The following is a 16,335-nucleotide window of genomic DNA, read 5'->3' on the forward strand; positions in this document are numbered from 1 at the left end:
CCACTTCTTCCTTTCGGTGAAGGGGCCCTGACAGCTATCTACAGGAGTCTAGGGGCTGCAGCAAAAAAAGAGAGAGCGAGGAGAGACAGCCTGCTCCTCTAGCCCGGGTGTTGAAAAGAGAGCTCTGCAACTCAGGGAGGCGCTCTTGCTGATTCATCACATATTACTTCGAGGCTTTTACCCCGAGAACAGCAAGGAACTCATTCCAAGCCCCGGCAAGCGGGATTGAGAGTAGCCTGGGTGCAGGAGTCCTAAGCGTAAAAGCGGTCACAGCAAAAGAATAGAGAGAAGTGTGCACTAGAAAGTGGGGGCGGGGCGGGAAACCATGCCTCTCTGATGCTCGGTACCTTCCTGGCTACACAGTGCTAATCACTATCCCGCCCACCTCAACTCCCAAGGCTTCGAGGCTTCCCGCCAGCCTCTGAACAAACGGCGCCACCCGAGCAGCGATGGAAGAGGAGCTGAAGTGCCCAGTGTGTGGGTCCCTGTTCCGAGAGCCCATCATCTTGCCCTGTTCCCACAATGTCTGCTTGCCTTGTGCCCGCACCATAGCAGTACAGACTCCTGACAGCGAACAGCACCTGCCTCCTCCGCTCTTGCATACTCGGGGCCCTTCGTTACCCACCGGCTCATCTGCAGGTCCTCCACCAGAATATGAAACTGGAACCGGACCAGCCTGTAGTGGTGGAGGCACCGGCAGTAGTGGCGGCGGCGGCGGCGGCGGCGGTGGTGGTGGTATCGTTGGGGGAGGGGATCATGCTGACAAGCTGAGCCTGCATAGCGAGACGGACAGCGGTTATGGCTCCTACACTCCCAGCCTTAAGTCCCCGAATGGAGTGCGAGTGCTACCCATGGTGCCCGCACCCCCGGGCTCCTCAGCCGCCGCTGCCCGGGGTGCCGCCTGCTCTTCCCTGTCCTCTTCTTCCTCCAGCTCCATCACCTGCCCTCAATGCCACCGCAGCGCCTCTTTGGACCACCGCGGCCTCCGTGGCTTCCAGCGCAACCGGCTGCTGGAGGCCATTGTACATCGTTATCAACAGAGCCGGGGTTCTGGGACTGGAGCAACCGCTGCGGCTGCTGTTGCCCATTGCCAGCTCTGTGACCGCACCCCTCCAGAGCCAGCAGCTACGCTCTGTGAGCAGTGCGATGTACTCTATTGCTCTGCCTGCCAGGTCAAATGCCATCCGTCCAGAGGACCGTTTGCCAAGCACCGCTTGGTGCAACCCCCGCCGCCGCCACAGCCAGCGGCCTCTGCACCTCTAGGTGCTGCCCAAGGAGCTCCCAGCGGTAGCAGCGGTAGCAGCAGCAAAAGCCCAGGCCCTGGGGCCGGAGCAGCAGCCGGTACCGGAGTCCGTAAGTTTCCCACGTGCACTGATCATGAGCTGGAGAACTACAGCATGTACTGTGTGAGCTGTCGCACCCCTGTCTGCTACCAGTGTCTGGAGGAGGGTAGACATAGCAAGCATGAAGTCAAACCTCTGGGGGCCATGTGGAAACTTCACAAGGTGAGCAGCAAGTGGAAATATCTTTGGGGCAAATATACAATTGAGAGAGGAACAGTTCTGAAAAGGAGAGGTTTGGAGGGGTGAACACTAACCTTGGGAGGAATGGTTTCACTTCTTACTTACAAAAATGAAATAAGAAAGAGTGTGGGCAGATTCACAGCCTTCACGGAAAGCTCAGTCAAGCTAAGAAAGGGCTTTCAAAACCCCAAAATCTGATTCCCAAATTCCTGTGCTCATAACCCAATGGTAAGATCTTCCTTGGGTCAACAAATTCAAGTGCCAACTTCTCCCTGTTCCCTTTGGGGGAAAATATTCCTTAGCTTTTCTTCAAACTATAGGCCCATCAGGTTAACTTCTAGTATAGAACACTACCCTCCAACTTGCTGGCTATGTAGTTTTTACCTTCATCTTAAATTTTGCATTCTGCATTTCATTACTACTAGTAAAGTTTTTTTATCCTAGAATCTCTGAAAAGTCATTTTCTTATGGGTCTTGGAAAGTCATGTATCACAAGACAATTATTGATATTTGAATGCCCAATCTTTTCTTCAGTGGAATGTTAAGTTTCTCCAGTATTACTCATTTCTTTACCCTAGTAATTCTGGACAGTGTGAGAGGAAGGCTGGGTTGAAAAGGACTGTGCTGTGCTTTTTACATAAAAAGATAGCTAATTCCTCACTGACTTTCCAAGGAGACCCCTACTAGAATATGTGGCTCCCACAACACAAAGATAAACAGAGAATACCCGGTGTGATACATTCTAGATATCTAATGGAAGAGGATAAACTGCTTTAGTCATGATGAACTCAAGAAGTATCTTTGTTCAATGGGTCAATGACCAAATTATAGAGTCAAAAAGAGTAGGGTCCAAGCCCTACCTCTAATATATAATAGTTGTATAGTATGTGAATTTGCATAACTTCTTAGGGCTCCAGTCAGTTCTCTAAGAGTAAAATTTAGATTACTCTACAATATGCTCTAGTGAAGGAAGATGACATACCCAGGAGTTCTCCATATGATGATGAAATTACAAGTACAGACTAATTTTTTTTAAATGAGCTTACTGTCCAATGATGCTTTAAAAACTCAAGTTCTATACTTCCTTAAAAACCCAATTCAAAAGTCACTTCCACAAACTTTCCCATGATGATCCTGTTGATAATAACCTTACAGTTCACAATTCATATAACATTCTGGTTTTTTGAACTCCCTAAGTCATAGTATAAAGAATGCAATATTATTTATTATCATTATCTCTGTGTGTCAACCTACTAGATGATAAGATAATAGACAATAAGATCCATGAGGGCAGTAGACATGGCTTATTTAAACTTTGTATTTTCCTCAAATATTGTACAGGGATTGGTATATAATAGGATTGCTTAATTTTTGAATCAATTAAAACCAGCCAGGGAAATGCCTTCTTTTAAAAATTATGATTAGATCTTCTACATTTATTAAAGAAAAAGACTTTCCCCAGGTTTTTCCCTCAAATTCCATGACAAAACTGGACAAGCTTGATTTGGTGAGCCAAGTAGGGGGCTGGGAAGTACAGTAAAATGATTACCTCCCTAGTCTAAACACTGTGGCTATCAATGCAACCTAAGATCATAGCTTTTGTGTTTTCCATATCACATATTAATTCTTATCAAGCTTGTAGCCTTATAAAGCATGCAAAGATCATAGATTTAGAGCTACAAAAGACCTCAGAGGTCCTCTAATCTAAATTTATCATTTTACAGATGAGAAACATGAGGCTTAGAAAGATTAAGTGACTTATTCAAGGTCTCACAGTATCAAAAATGGAATATGAACCAAAATTCTTTCTACTGTAACATTTTACTTCCCATATATTTTCTTTTTTTGTTTGCTTGTGGGTTTTTTTGGCAAAGCAATGGGGTTATATGACTTGCCCAAGGTCACATAGCTAAATAACTATAAAGTATCTGAAACGGCTTTGAACTGAGGCCCTCCTTACTCCAGGGTCTATGCTCTATCCACTGTACCATCTAGCTCCCCACTCCAATGTTTTCAAATGAACTGTCTCCAGTCACATCTTTCCCATGATATGCATCTGAAATTAATTGCATTCAGATTAAGACTTTACATTTATCTCTATTAAATTTCACCTTGCTTGATTTAGAGTGGTGATTTAGTCTGAGATCATTTAGAATCTTGACTCTATGTCACTCAATTTATTCCTCCCAGCTTTGTACCATCCTGAAATTTGATAAGCATATGATATATACCTTTAGTTGACCTATTGACCTTAGATAGAATAGGACCAAGCACAGATCCATGGGGGCCCACTCCTAAAGAATTTCTAAAAATTGTTGCAAAAATAAGTATTTTTGATTCAACAAACATTCAACAAATTCTGACAACTTGCCTACTTCTTTCCATCTTTTTCACAAGGATAATGCTTTTGTTTTTGTAATCTCAATGCCTAAAGAGACTTTGTTGAAAGTTTTTGCTAATATCTGGTTTGACTATATCAATGGTATTCGAAAAGATGATAGTACCAGACTTACAGATAACTATTGTTCAGAGGCAAAAATGCCTCTTTAACTGATCACATTGCCTAAGGAAAAAACAAGCTGGTAAATTTTTGCATACTTATTGAAGTAGTGCTAAAATAGTTTTGTGTTGGGTAAAACATCTACACTGGGGGCAGCTAGGTGGTGTAATGGATAAAGCCTTGGAGTCAGGAGTACCTGGGTTCAAATCCTATCTCAGACACTCAGACCTAGCTGTGTGGCCTTGGGCAAGCCACTTAACCCCATTTGCCTTGCAAACACCTAAATAAAAAAAAAATCTACACTGGACCAGAATGAATTTGTGTTTTTGAAACAGAATACTTATCTGTAACTATTATTAATTACTACTTTTTAATTAATTTCTAATTAGTAATTTATTTGAACTGCTTTTCTTGTCTTCATTTTAGTTATATATTTTGTTTATTTATTTGGCTTCAAGAGTAACCTTTATTTGCTCTGCAAACTGTGAGTGTCACTGGCACGGGAGAGAGGCATATGAGAAGGAGGCAGAGTTAAGGAAGAAAGAAAAAAATGAAAAACATGGAAGTAGGAATAGAACAAACAAAGGGAAACAGAAGAGAAAGAAAGAAGGTAAAGTTAGAGGAAGAAGTTTAACAGAGAACCAGGAGGCAAATGAGAAAGGAAAGTTATGTATGATAAAGAATGGTTGAGTGCTATCAACAATCATACTATGTAAAAAATATATTCATCTGCTTGAGGACAAATGACTGAAACTCTCATCTCCATATTACAAATGAGAAATAGAAGGCAGGTAAGACTGTGGTTATTAGATGTCAAGTGATTAGGTCTATAGACTTTCTGAATTTAGTAACCCAGGAAATGCAAGTTTTAAATCCAACGTCTATTGGAGACTGTAAAACTCATACTCCCCTCTAGAAGTAAATGAGTGTTGTCTTCTTAAAACTCAAAATGGTAGGAGGAAAGGGGGTTCAAGAAAGGTGACCAAAAGGAAGTTACACTTTACAAGGACTTCAAGTTCTTTAAAATGAGTTCATGAAGTGTTTCATAGGATATGGTTTGGGTAGTTCCTATGTATTTGGGAAAGCTATGTCGATCTCCTACCTTAGTTTGCCTATCAACTAGATGGATCCAATAGCTCCTACTTTCCTGACAGAACTACAGGGAAAAAAGAAAAGTATTTGTTTAACCTAAGTAAAAAATATATATATATATATATTGTCATGCTCTCTAGTACATTGAGGAATTGACTTTGCATAGGATCAAATTTTCCCTCCCTTAATGCAGATCACAACTCTATTATACTACAGGAAATCACCTTCAAAAATTACTGTGGCCAGAATAAATTCAGGATCCAACACTGTGATAAGAAACTACATTAGGTTTTTGGATAATTGGTATACAATCCTCTGCCATATCTGTAGAAATCTTTCCATTTAAGCTTAAATTTTTTTAAAAGAGTCTCAGGTCATTTACATAAGACTAGGCACCTGGCAAGGTAGGAAATAGTGCATTGATGCCTTACTTGCTGCCACACAGAGCTAATTAATCACTCTAAAAAGGATTATATTTGAAAACATGCTTTTCCATAATAAGAAATTATTTCTGGATCCTTTGACACCTGCCTTTATTTGCTTTGTATATGAGTGTACAAAATATAGCTGTTAGCTGTAAGGACATCTCTTGAAATGCATAATAAAGGTTCAGCTAGGTGGCACAGTGGATAGGACACTGGCTCTGGAGTCAGGAGGATCTGAGTTCAAACTCAAATACTTAATTACCTAGTTGTGACCTTGGGCTAGTCACTTAACCCATTGTCTTGCAAAAAGCCAGAAAAAAGTATTGAATAATAGAAGATGAAATTCCAACCAGATATCCATTGTGGAAGCTGAATTCTTAGAAAAACTTAGACTTCTGTAGTAAGCTCCATCTCCACCCACAGAACTATAAAAACCTACAGCGTCACAGCTAAAACTGGGCCAGACCTAGTTATCCATATCGATCTCTACTGGCTTAAGCAATGGAAGAGTGAAACCCTGACAGATCTCAATTACCTACCACACAAAGTTTTCATCAGGCTTTTGCTTAGGTACTATTTAGATTTCACTGAATTTGACTCTGATCCTGAGTTTACAGATGAGACCCATGTTTGGCACTTACATCTATTTTGAGGAAAGATTGATTAGCACATTTCTAAAGAAGTAGAAAAAGCTGTTGATCTCAACAAACACCTTTTCACATGGAAGAGGCTTAACAGTTCTAATGAACACTTCTAAATTGAAGAAAATTTAAATTGTAAAAAAAAAGAATGAAAGGACAAATAACCTCAGAGTATATTTGGACATGGAACCCCACTTTTATGATGGTAAGTATGAGTACCGATGTATGCATGTAACAAGCATTTAATAAGTATCTACTATAAACTAAGCACTCTGACAGAAAAAAATCCCTGACTTCAAGGAACCTAGGAGGTGGAGGGGAAGGGATGGGGGAGGAATGAGTAAGGGAGGGTTTAGAGAGGGAGAACATGGGCAAATAAAAATAACATAAAAGTGATTTCATCTGAACTGGGTTGGCACTAGGAACCAAGAGGTATAGGAAAAGTACTTAATGACTTCTAGCCCTGTTGTGATATTTCACAGACTATCATAAATTCCCTTATAATTCACTCAAGCACTTGGCATCTTGGCTTTATGCCTGGTCTGCTGGGTAGAGGTAATTTGATCCTGAATTGAAAGAGATAGGAATTGATTTCTAAAACATTGTTTCAAAATTCTTGATGGATGCTTCTTTGAAATATTTTGAGACTAGCAGATGGCATATTTTTTAAGTTGCCATCTCACAACACTAAGACTACTGCTACCAATGAGCTAGCACAATTATAAAAGGGAAAAAAAAAACCTAGAAAACAAGGCTCTAAAGAGACAGGACCTCTGCTAGAGACTTATTTTGATACTATGCCCAAGGCCATTTGGTCTCTGTCACTTCCTCTGTTAAAAGGAATGTGGTCTTTAAAGTCGCTGAGAAAACTATGATGAGGTAAAATGAAGTTAGTAATTAGTACTGGATTCCTGGATTTACTAGGGCTTGGGTCAGACTCCTTCCATGGATACAATTACTGTCTGGCAGCACTTGTAGACTTACAGATTTATGAAAAAGTTGAGACTTTAGGCATACAACAAAAGGTGCTTCTTAGGGGAAGAAAAAGATACATTCATTGTGCAATTTTGCTGAGGGATTTAGAGTTATCCTACCATACTGATTGCTTCACGTGACCTCAGACATCAACTATAACTATCATATCATTCAGCAGAAACTTGCCTGGACTTTCAGAGCATGTGGCAGGGCAGATCTATGGATACTGCAATTTTTTTTAGATGAGAGCTTGAATAAGTATAAAACAAATATATAGATACATATATATGTGTATACACATAATATACATACACATATATACATAAATACATATATACAAAAACACATATATACATACATAAGTATATAAATTTTGAGGTTTCTGGGAAGAAGAGTGCTCAAAGTAGCTTCTGTTCAATCATTGAGAGTTAAAGATAAATTAGCTAAAGATGAGCTAAATAAATAGCTATGGGCTGAGATATGGGTTTTTTTTTCCTTTTTCTAGTTCTCTTTGTGTGGGATAAAAATCCACTTAAAAATATAGAGACTTCTCTGAACAAAAAAAGAAAGTTTATTTTGGCTTTTCTTGAGAAAAGGGCACACTACGAGTCTCACAAAAGTAATGAAGATCAAGGAGCTGCTCCAAGGTGACAGTCAAGCAAGATTATATGGCCTAATGGGATTCCCCCCTCCCTAGCCCCCTCTCTTCCAACCTGATTGCTTAAGATTTTCAGTTACAATCTTTACATGAAAAATCTACCCAGTAACAAAGAAGAATAAAATGTTTTCATAAAATATTACCTCACCATCCAGATGGTGAGGATATTAGAAGAAGATTTCTAATGACCTTTTGTTGTCTATCTAAATGAATTAATGTCTGAGTGCGCAAAGTCGTCTAAGAAAATCTATCTTCTTAGTTTAGTACTTATCATCAAACAAGAGGAGGCAGTCTACTGTTCTCTCTCTGGAAATAGTCCACTGTTTCTCCCCTAACAGAATCGGGAGGGTGCCTGGCTTGGAATGCAAGGTCTCTCTCTCCCTCTTTCTTCTAAGAATAGTCTAAGAGTAATTGTCTGTCTTTGTTTTAATAATTTTTTAACCCTGAGAGGACTTCACTAGGAATATTAACTCTTAAGAGGGAATATTCCACTCATCTTTATTTTATTATGCCTTCTGTCCTTTTTTGTTTCTCTCTCTCTCCATCTATCTATCTATCTATCTATCTATCTATCTATCTCAATACTTCAGCTCTTTTTCAAGGCACCTTAATCCTGCCCTTCATAGTTCACTAGTCCCTTAAATCATATTTATGGTGGGTAATGACCTGTACAAGATATTTTTGTGCTTTTATAAAGAGCAGATCTTTGGGATCAACTATGTCCTCTGTTGAACCCAGACCCTAGAGATTTTCTCATCCAAATTCCTTTTAGTCCACCAAAAATATTTATAAGTATCTACTACATGTTAGGCACATCACATGGTATTTGAGATGCATCTTTAAGGAAGAGAGGGATTCTATGAGGCAGAAATGATGAGCACATTCTTAGATAGCTAGTGCATAGGAGGAAAATGAAAAATCATTTGTGAGGAACAGAGAGAAGACCTTCTAGATCTCAGAATATAGAAGCTAGAGTACTGTACAATGAGGCTGGAAAAATGAGTCAGGGACAAGTTGTGAATACTACATATAGAGTTTATATCTTATCACAGAAGCAATAGGAACTCACTGGATTTTATTGAGTACATATCATGATCAGATCTGCACTTAAGGAAAATTATTTTGGCAGCAGAAAGGTGGAAAATGGACTAAAATTGGTAGAGACATGAGGGAGTGGGACCAATTAAGCAACCAATAATCCAGGCAAGAGATGTTGAAGGTCCAAACCCAAGTGGTGGCTGTTGAGTAGAAAGAAGAGGTTGGATGAGAGAGATATTGGAGAGAAAATTTTTAAAAATGAATCAACAACTTGAAGAGTTGAAGAAAATGCCAGATTTATACATCTGAAAGTCTAGAAGAATGATGGTGCCTTCAACAGAAATAGAAAAGTTTGGTAGAAGAATGGGTTTAGGAGGAATAATGAGTTCTGTTTTGGACATGTTGAGTTAGAGATATAGACAGGATATTCTGTTTGAAGTCTCATAGGCAAATGGTGATATGGAATGAAACTCAGGAGTACTGAATATCAAGATCTGGCAATCATCTGCATGAATATGAGAAAACCCATAGTCACTGGTGTGATCACTAAGAGAGAGAGAATGCATAGAAGAGTAGGAGGTCTAAGATAGAACCTTGGGAAACATCAACAGTTAGGGAATATGCTATAGATGATGTACCAGGAAAGATAATTGTGAAGGAATGTCAGACAGTCAGGAAGGGAACTAGGAGAAATTAGGGTCACTAAAACTCAAAGAAGAAAGATTATCCAGTGGAGAGAGAATGGTCAACAGTGACAAATACAGTACATAGTTAAAAGAGGGAGAGGTTTAAGAAAAAAACCAGCAGATTTGGCTATTTAGTAATGATTGCTAAGATAGTACGGTTTCAGTTGACTGATAAGGTTGAAAGTTAGACTGTAAAGCACCGAGGAGTGAAATGAGAGCAAGTAGAGTCAGTGGGTACAGTCAACTTTTTTCTAAGTTTATCTGAGGAAGGGAGGAAAGATATAGGATAATAGCTTGCGGATTCTTAAAGTCTTTGGGGGGTTTTGGTTTGAGTTTTGTGGATATGGGTGAGACTAGGGCATGTTTGAAAGCAGTAAAGAAAAAATTAGAAAATTGCGAGAAGCTGGTGGTTAGCAAAAAAGTGTAGGCTTCTGAAAAAGGCAAGAGAGGATGAAATCAAAAGCACATGTGTGGGGCCACCAGGTGGCGCAGTGGATAAAGCACTGGCCCTGGAGTCAGGAGTACCTGGGTTCAAATCCAGTCTCAGACACTTAATAATAACCTAGCTGTGTGGCCTTGGGCAAGCCACTTAACCCCATTTGCGTTAGGGAAAAAAAAAGCACATGTGCAGGAGATTATATTAACAAGGAGAAGTACCATCTCTTTGTCAGAGACTGGAATTAAGGAGGAAAGAGTTGGGGGAGTGATATTAAAGGCTTTTGAGATGAAGAGAGAAGAGGGAATTAATATCAGATGATCTCAATTTTCTCAGAGAAGTAGGAGGTGAGGTCTCCCTCTGAGAGAGTGTGAGAAGCAGAGGTGTGGGAGGCTTGAGGTGAGAAGAAAAAAAATCTGGAATAGTTTCTGTGGGGAACTGTGATAAGAAACCTGATAGAGGAATAAACGGTTGCTTTGTTGTAGCAAGAACCCAGTTGAAGTTGTATAATATGAATTTATAGTGAAACTAGGCAGCATATTTGTATGACTTCCTACAGCTCTTTTCAGTAGTAATATGAGTGGGATCAAAAGTGGAAAAAAATTAAAACTGTCAAAGAATTAGCTTTTATTGGATAATGGAGCCAAGGATTCAGGAGTAGATGACATTAAAGGGCTTAATTGATTAATAGTAAGGGAAGGAAGAATGTGAAGTCAAAACAGGTTTGAGAAAATACTAAATGATAGAGATGGAGAGATTAAATGAAAGTAGAAAATATGTTTAGGAGAGATGAGCCAGAGGGAGAGTTAGGATGATAGAAAGTTATGGTCAGCTACAGGAGTGTTAGAGTTTCTAATTAAGGAATGGCACACTTATGGAAATGGTGATATCCAGGGTATGACCATTCTTATGCGCCTGATAATTACAGGCAGCTAGATGTCACAATGTTTAGACCTCTGCACCCAGAGTCAGGAAGACTTGACTTCAAATCTGATCTCAGATACTTACACAACCTGTGTGACTCTTAGCAAGTCGCTTAACTTCTGTCTGTCTCAGTTGCCCCAACAGTACAATAAGGATACTAACAGCACTTTCTTTTCAAGGTTGTTGTGAGGATCTCATTTCAATAATATTTGTAAAGCACTTATTATAGTGCCTGACACATTATTGGCTCTTCATAAATGCTTATTCCCTTCCCCCTGATGTGGACTAAAGGTGTCCTAACATAGCAATAGAATGTGACATTATAGTGAGGCTACAAAGTGGGATATAACCTTCTTTATGATATTACATAAGATATAGTTATTTCTATCACTCCTCAAATAGAATGAATTCAACCCTCACTTTCTGAGTTTGGCTTATTTACTCCATTAAATTTCTTGATTGATCAGAAAGAGAACTAACTTCGCTGATCAAGAACTTCAGTGACTGTATGCCATTCATCATCTCGCAGAATAAGATATGAAGCTTCTCACAAGGACTTACTACTCTTTCCTGCCTTGTTTGGCTTGAGAAGGAAAGGAGGAGGTGGTTTTACAGTTGCATTGGTATTAAAACCATCTCCACAATTACATTCAAATCCTCTAAGGATCTGAGTAACCTTGTTTAAAAGAGACACATTTCTCCTACTAACCACACTAGCTCTTGAATACCATCTGATATAGTAAGGGATTAATAAATGCTTGTTGGTTTATCTGTGTGTATAAGCAACCATTCACAAGGTAATGCATCTACATAGTGTACTATATTTACACAAAAGTCACTCATAATAATGGCACTGTTAGATCTTAAATATAATCATTTATTTAACAAAAAAGAATTACCTATATTAATGTATTAACCAAATGGATAAATAATAAAATACATCATAACACAGATCACATTCTCCCAACAGGGCACTCAGAATCTCTGATAATGAGCAGACACACACCCACAGAAACCTGACAGGAAAACATATGAGACAAAAAAACTTATGTGTTTAGGATAATTCATAACTCTGGATTACTGACTTCAATATTATCAGTCCATGCAGGAATACCTGAATCAGTATCACTTGAAACTGCTTCTCTGCTTACCACTTGACTTCTTGCTGTCTTTTATCTGGGGAAATTATTTTCCATACTTTAACATAACATTTTCAATCTCTTTCATTAGTCAGTACCCTTAAAAGAATGTTGAGAACAGTTAGCTTTAAATTAGATAATAAAGTTGATCAAACTGGATTTCTTTGCTATACAGCCAATCTCAGTCCAACTAATCATTCATTCACTTGGTTGTCTTGTCCAATACCAAGCCTACAGAATACCAAAGCTTCCACAAAGCCACCTCCTCCTTTCCTTCTCAAGCCAAACAAGGCAGCAGAGAGTAACAAGTCTTTGTGAGAAGCTTCATCTCTTATTCTTTATGGTGATGAATAGCAAAGGGCAACTGAAGGTCTTGGTCAATGAAGTCAATTCTCTCTCCAACCAAACAAGAATAACTCACTTGAAGTCCCTTAACTGAATGCTTTTAAACTGCTACAACTCTGACAAAGTTTCCTTTCATGACCTCCCCCTTCCTTTCTTCAGTTCTTCTCTTTAGGTTCTTCTTTCAGTTTTCTCTAATATTTCTTCTTAAATTCCTATTCTTAAATGAGTCTTCTGACAATCAGGAACTCATCTTTACATACATACATGCATACTTAAAGATTTGCAATTCCCCAAATTTCTACATCAAATCAAAAGTCTTTTTAAAAATCATACTTAAGCCTATATTTTTCTTATAATTTCTCATTTTAAGTTTTACCTACTTTCATTATACAATAAGGTGTGCAAATTACCCATCATGCTTTGGAACTCTGATATTGAATGGGGGTCCTTTACAATTTTGGTGCCCTGGAAACTATATTTCCATACACTTAAATTTTTCTAATTTTTAAAAATAGCTAAAATATCTTTCTGTACCGCTTTATAACATTAAACTCTTTCAATACAATCATAGCATTACTCTGCATTTTAATATCATTTTATTTTATTTTTTCAATTACATACAATGATAGTTTTCAACATTCATCCCTCTGCAAACTTTTGAGCTTCACATCTTTCTAACGCTTCCTTCTCCTCTCCCCTCCCCAAAACAGTGAGTAATCTGATATAGGTAAATCACTCTGCATTGTTGACTTGAATTCTTATATCTCTTATATCTCCACCAAATCATTCCCTGTCTAAAACTGTCTAAATTCCATCTGAAAGCTATTTCTTCATATACACATATCAACAATGTATATTAAAACTAAGTTCTCTTTTTAATCCTAGTAGATATCATAATGGTTTTAAGGATTGAGGAACTGGAAGGTTAGAGGTATAAGAAAGAGGGGCGGCTAGGTGGCACAGTGGATAGAGCACCAGCCCTGGAGTCAGGAGTTCAAATCCAGCCTCAGACACTTAATAATTACCTAACTGTGTGGCTTTGGGCAAGCCACTTAACCCCATTTGCCTTGCAAAACCCCCCCAAAAAAAAGTATGAGAAAGAATCAACATGCATGTGGAAGACTCCTAGTTTCAGGACAGAAGTTTGTGAGAAGAAAGATAGTGATTCAGGTGCTAAATTCCTTGAAAAAGAAGGGAGAATGACACAGTGACAAGTACAAAATTTCTGCCAGAATTTGAATTTTTCAAATGAGTACATTGAGGTGAGAGGTGAGGTTACTTTCCTAAGGGTACTTACACAAGTAGCAAGAAGTAAAGGTCCTTGACTTAAAACAAGCCAATTATTGTACTGGGGTATTATACTGAAGTGTTTCAACTAGGCTATAGAACTTCTTAAGTTCTTAAGATAACTGATCTTATCAATTTCCATGGGTTCAATTATCATCTGCATGTAAAAAATTCCCTATTCTCTATATCCAGGCCAAGTCTCACTCCTGAGTTACAGGCAAACATCTTCAACTGCCTCTTGAATATCCTAAATTGAATGTTTCATATATATTTCAAACTCAACACATCTAAAACAAAGCCCTCAAGAGAATCCATCCCTCAAGAGAATAATGTGTGCTGAGGACCTGATCATCCCCATACAGCTAATAACATGAAGATAAGACTTTACCTAGGTCAGACAAGCATGTCATCTTCCCTCTTTCAAGTCAACACACATATATTAAAAATATGTTCTATATTAAGGGACTATACTAAGCACTAGAGATATAAGAAATATAAAAACTGAAGGTGTTACATTTTAATGGGGAAAAACATGTAAATATCACAAAATATGAGATTGGGCAAAAGACAATCTGAAAGGGGAAAGTATTAGTAGCTGGGGTAGTAGGGATGACATTCTATTAGAGATAGGATTTGAGCTAAATATTAAAGGAAGCCCAGGAACCTATAAGGTGAAGATGAGAGTGTATCAAAAAGCCAGAACAAAGGCACAGAGATGGAAGACAGTTTCAAGTTCCAGGAACTCCCAAGTATGTCAACATTACTAGAATATAATGTATGGATGAGAGTAAACTATAAGAAGACTGGAAAGACAGGAAAAGAACAAGTTATGAAGAGTTTAAAATGCCAAAGGAGTTGAAATTTGATCCTAATCCTGAAGGTAATAAGGAGCTCTTAAAGATTGTTGTATATCTGTGCTTGTGAGAGAGAGTGATTGAGACAGACAGACAGATAGAGACAGAGACAGAGACAGAGACAGAGACAGAGACAAAGAGTTGATAAGGTCTACACTTTAGAAAAAAATCACTTGGAAGCTGAATGAAGGATATATTGGTGTGGGAAATTACTTAAGATGGGAAATGAGTTAGAAAGCTATATGCAAGAGTCCAGAAGAGAGGAGGATAAAGGTCTCAACTAGAGTGGTGTTTTGTGAATGGAAAGAAGGTGAGACAGATTAAACAGATGTATGGATGGACCTATGGATGGATGTCTTAAGATATAAATTTTAAGATTTGGCAAGCAGATTGAATATGGGAGATAAATAAAAGCAAAGAGTCAAGGATAACACTAAGACTGTAAATATAGTTCACTGGGAGGATAGTGGTGCCATCAACAAAAATATTAAAGGAAGGAGGGAATATCTGGAAGAAAAGCTAATGAGCTCTGTTTTGGATATGTTGAGCTTTAAATACTTTTGGGTCATCCAGTTTGAGATATCCAAAAGGCAATTGGAGATGTGTACCTATCATTTAGGAGAATAGAGCTAGATATAGAGAGCTGGAAGTCACTTACATCAAAGAAAATAATTGAATCTATGGAGACTGATGAGATCAATAAGCAAGATAGTTTATAGAGAGAAGAAAAACAGAGCCTTAGAAGATACCCACGGGTATTGGTTATAACAGATAAAGAATCATCCATAGATATTGAAGAGACATTGAACAGATAGGAGAATCAGGAGAAAGCATCATAAAAGCTCTTGTTTGGGTTACAGGTCTTAGGCTATCATTGGTAAATGGTTAATTTTCATAAGGATAATCTGAGAGGGCACAGAGATAGATGGTCTTTGGTGTATAGAAATAAATAGGTCATGGATTCAAATTCTGGTTCTATCACTTTTATCTGTTTAACCTTCAAATCATTTTACCTCTCTGGGCCTCAGTCTCTTCACTCATAAATTAAGAGGTAATATGAGATGACTTTGGAAGTCTTTACAACTCAAAATTTTCTATGTTCTTGGGAGGAGGGGGCTTTCTAATTCCACATAGGCACGTGTGTTCATTGCCTCATTCACTTTGAGTTTTTATTAGTGAGTGTTTTGGTAATGAAGTGGTCAGGTTAAGTTGATAAATGAAATTACATTTACCTTAAAGTCAGAAAGGATTCAGAGAGGTAGAAAGAATGTGAAAGAAAGAGAATGTCTGAAGAAAAAGAAATAAGGTGGTTTTTTCCCCCCTTGGGCTTCATGGTTTGCTCACCCAACTTTGATGCCCACTTTTCACCCAACTCTCACCTGTGATTCCAAGAAGCTGTAGCATGCACAACAACCATACCCCCATCCATTTAGGCAGATGAACTAAAGCAGGTTAAAGGCAACAAATAAACCTCAAACTCATCTATGAATTAGGATAAACTCTACCCCAAGCATGTGAAGACTTTCCCCAAAGGGATGGATAGATGAGAACAATTGTTCTGATGGCCATGAAGTGACTGCATTTGGAGCTTGGTCAAACATCAAAAACACCAGTTATTTACTGCATCCCAGGTCATCCCAATTATCCTGATTTTTTTGTCTTGCCATTGGACTTTGTTGGCTTTGGAAGAGAGACTTATGCTGATGACTCTGCAATGCTGCCTCACTTAAGTCCAATTTATATGCAAGTCAAGACATCACTCCAGTATGAACAACAAAGACCTCATATATTGACTTGACTGTCTTGACCATG

The 16,335-nt window shown here is 38.5% G+C and overlaps 1 protein-coding gene across 6 annotated transcripts in view; it reads left to right on the forward strand.

Moving 5' to 3' along the window:
* Nucleotides 1–426: 426 nt before the first annotated feature.
* TRIM67 (tripartite motif containing 67) overlaps nucleotides 427–16,335 on the forward strand; it is an 89,223-nt gene continuing 73,314 nt past the window's right edge. For 3 of the 6 annotated variants that reach the window (XM_074220460.1, XM_074220462.1, XM_074220463.1), the window contains exons 1-3: nucleotides 427–583; nucleotides 701–1,263; nucleotides 1,318–1,505. In XM_074220460.1, coding sequence (XP_074076561.1) covers nucleotides 450–583; nucleotides 701–1,263; nucleotides 1,318–1,505 — 885 coding nt within the window. In that variant the 5' untranslated portion in view covers nucleotides 427–449. Of the gene's footprint in view, nucleotides 1,506–16,335 lie in introns of all 6 variants that reach the window. The other 3 variants (XM_074220458.1, XM_074220459.1, XM_074220461.1) reach the window with 2 other exon arrangements.

The sequence above is a fragment of the Macrotis lagotis genome, chromosome 2 (genome assembly GCF_037893015.1).
Source record: "Macrotis lagotis isolate mMagLag1 chromosome 2, bilby.v1.9.chrom.fasta, whole genome shotgun sequence".
Lineage (NCBI taxonomy): Eukaryota > Metazoa > Chordata > Mammalia > Peramelemorphia > Peramelidae > Macrotis > Macrotis lagotis.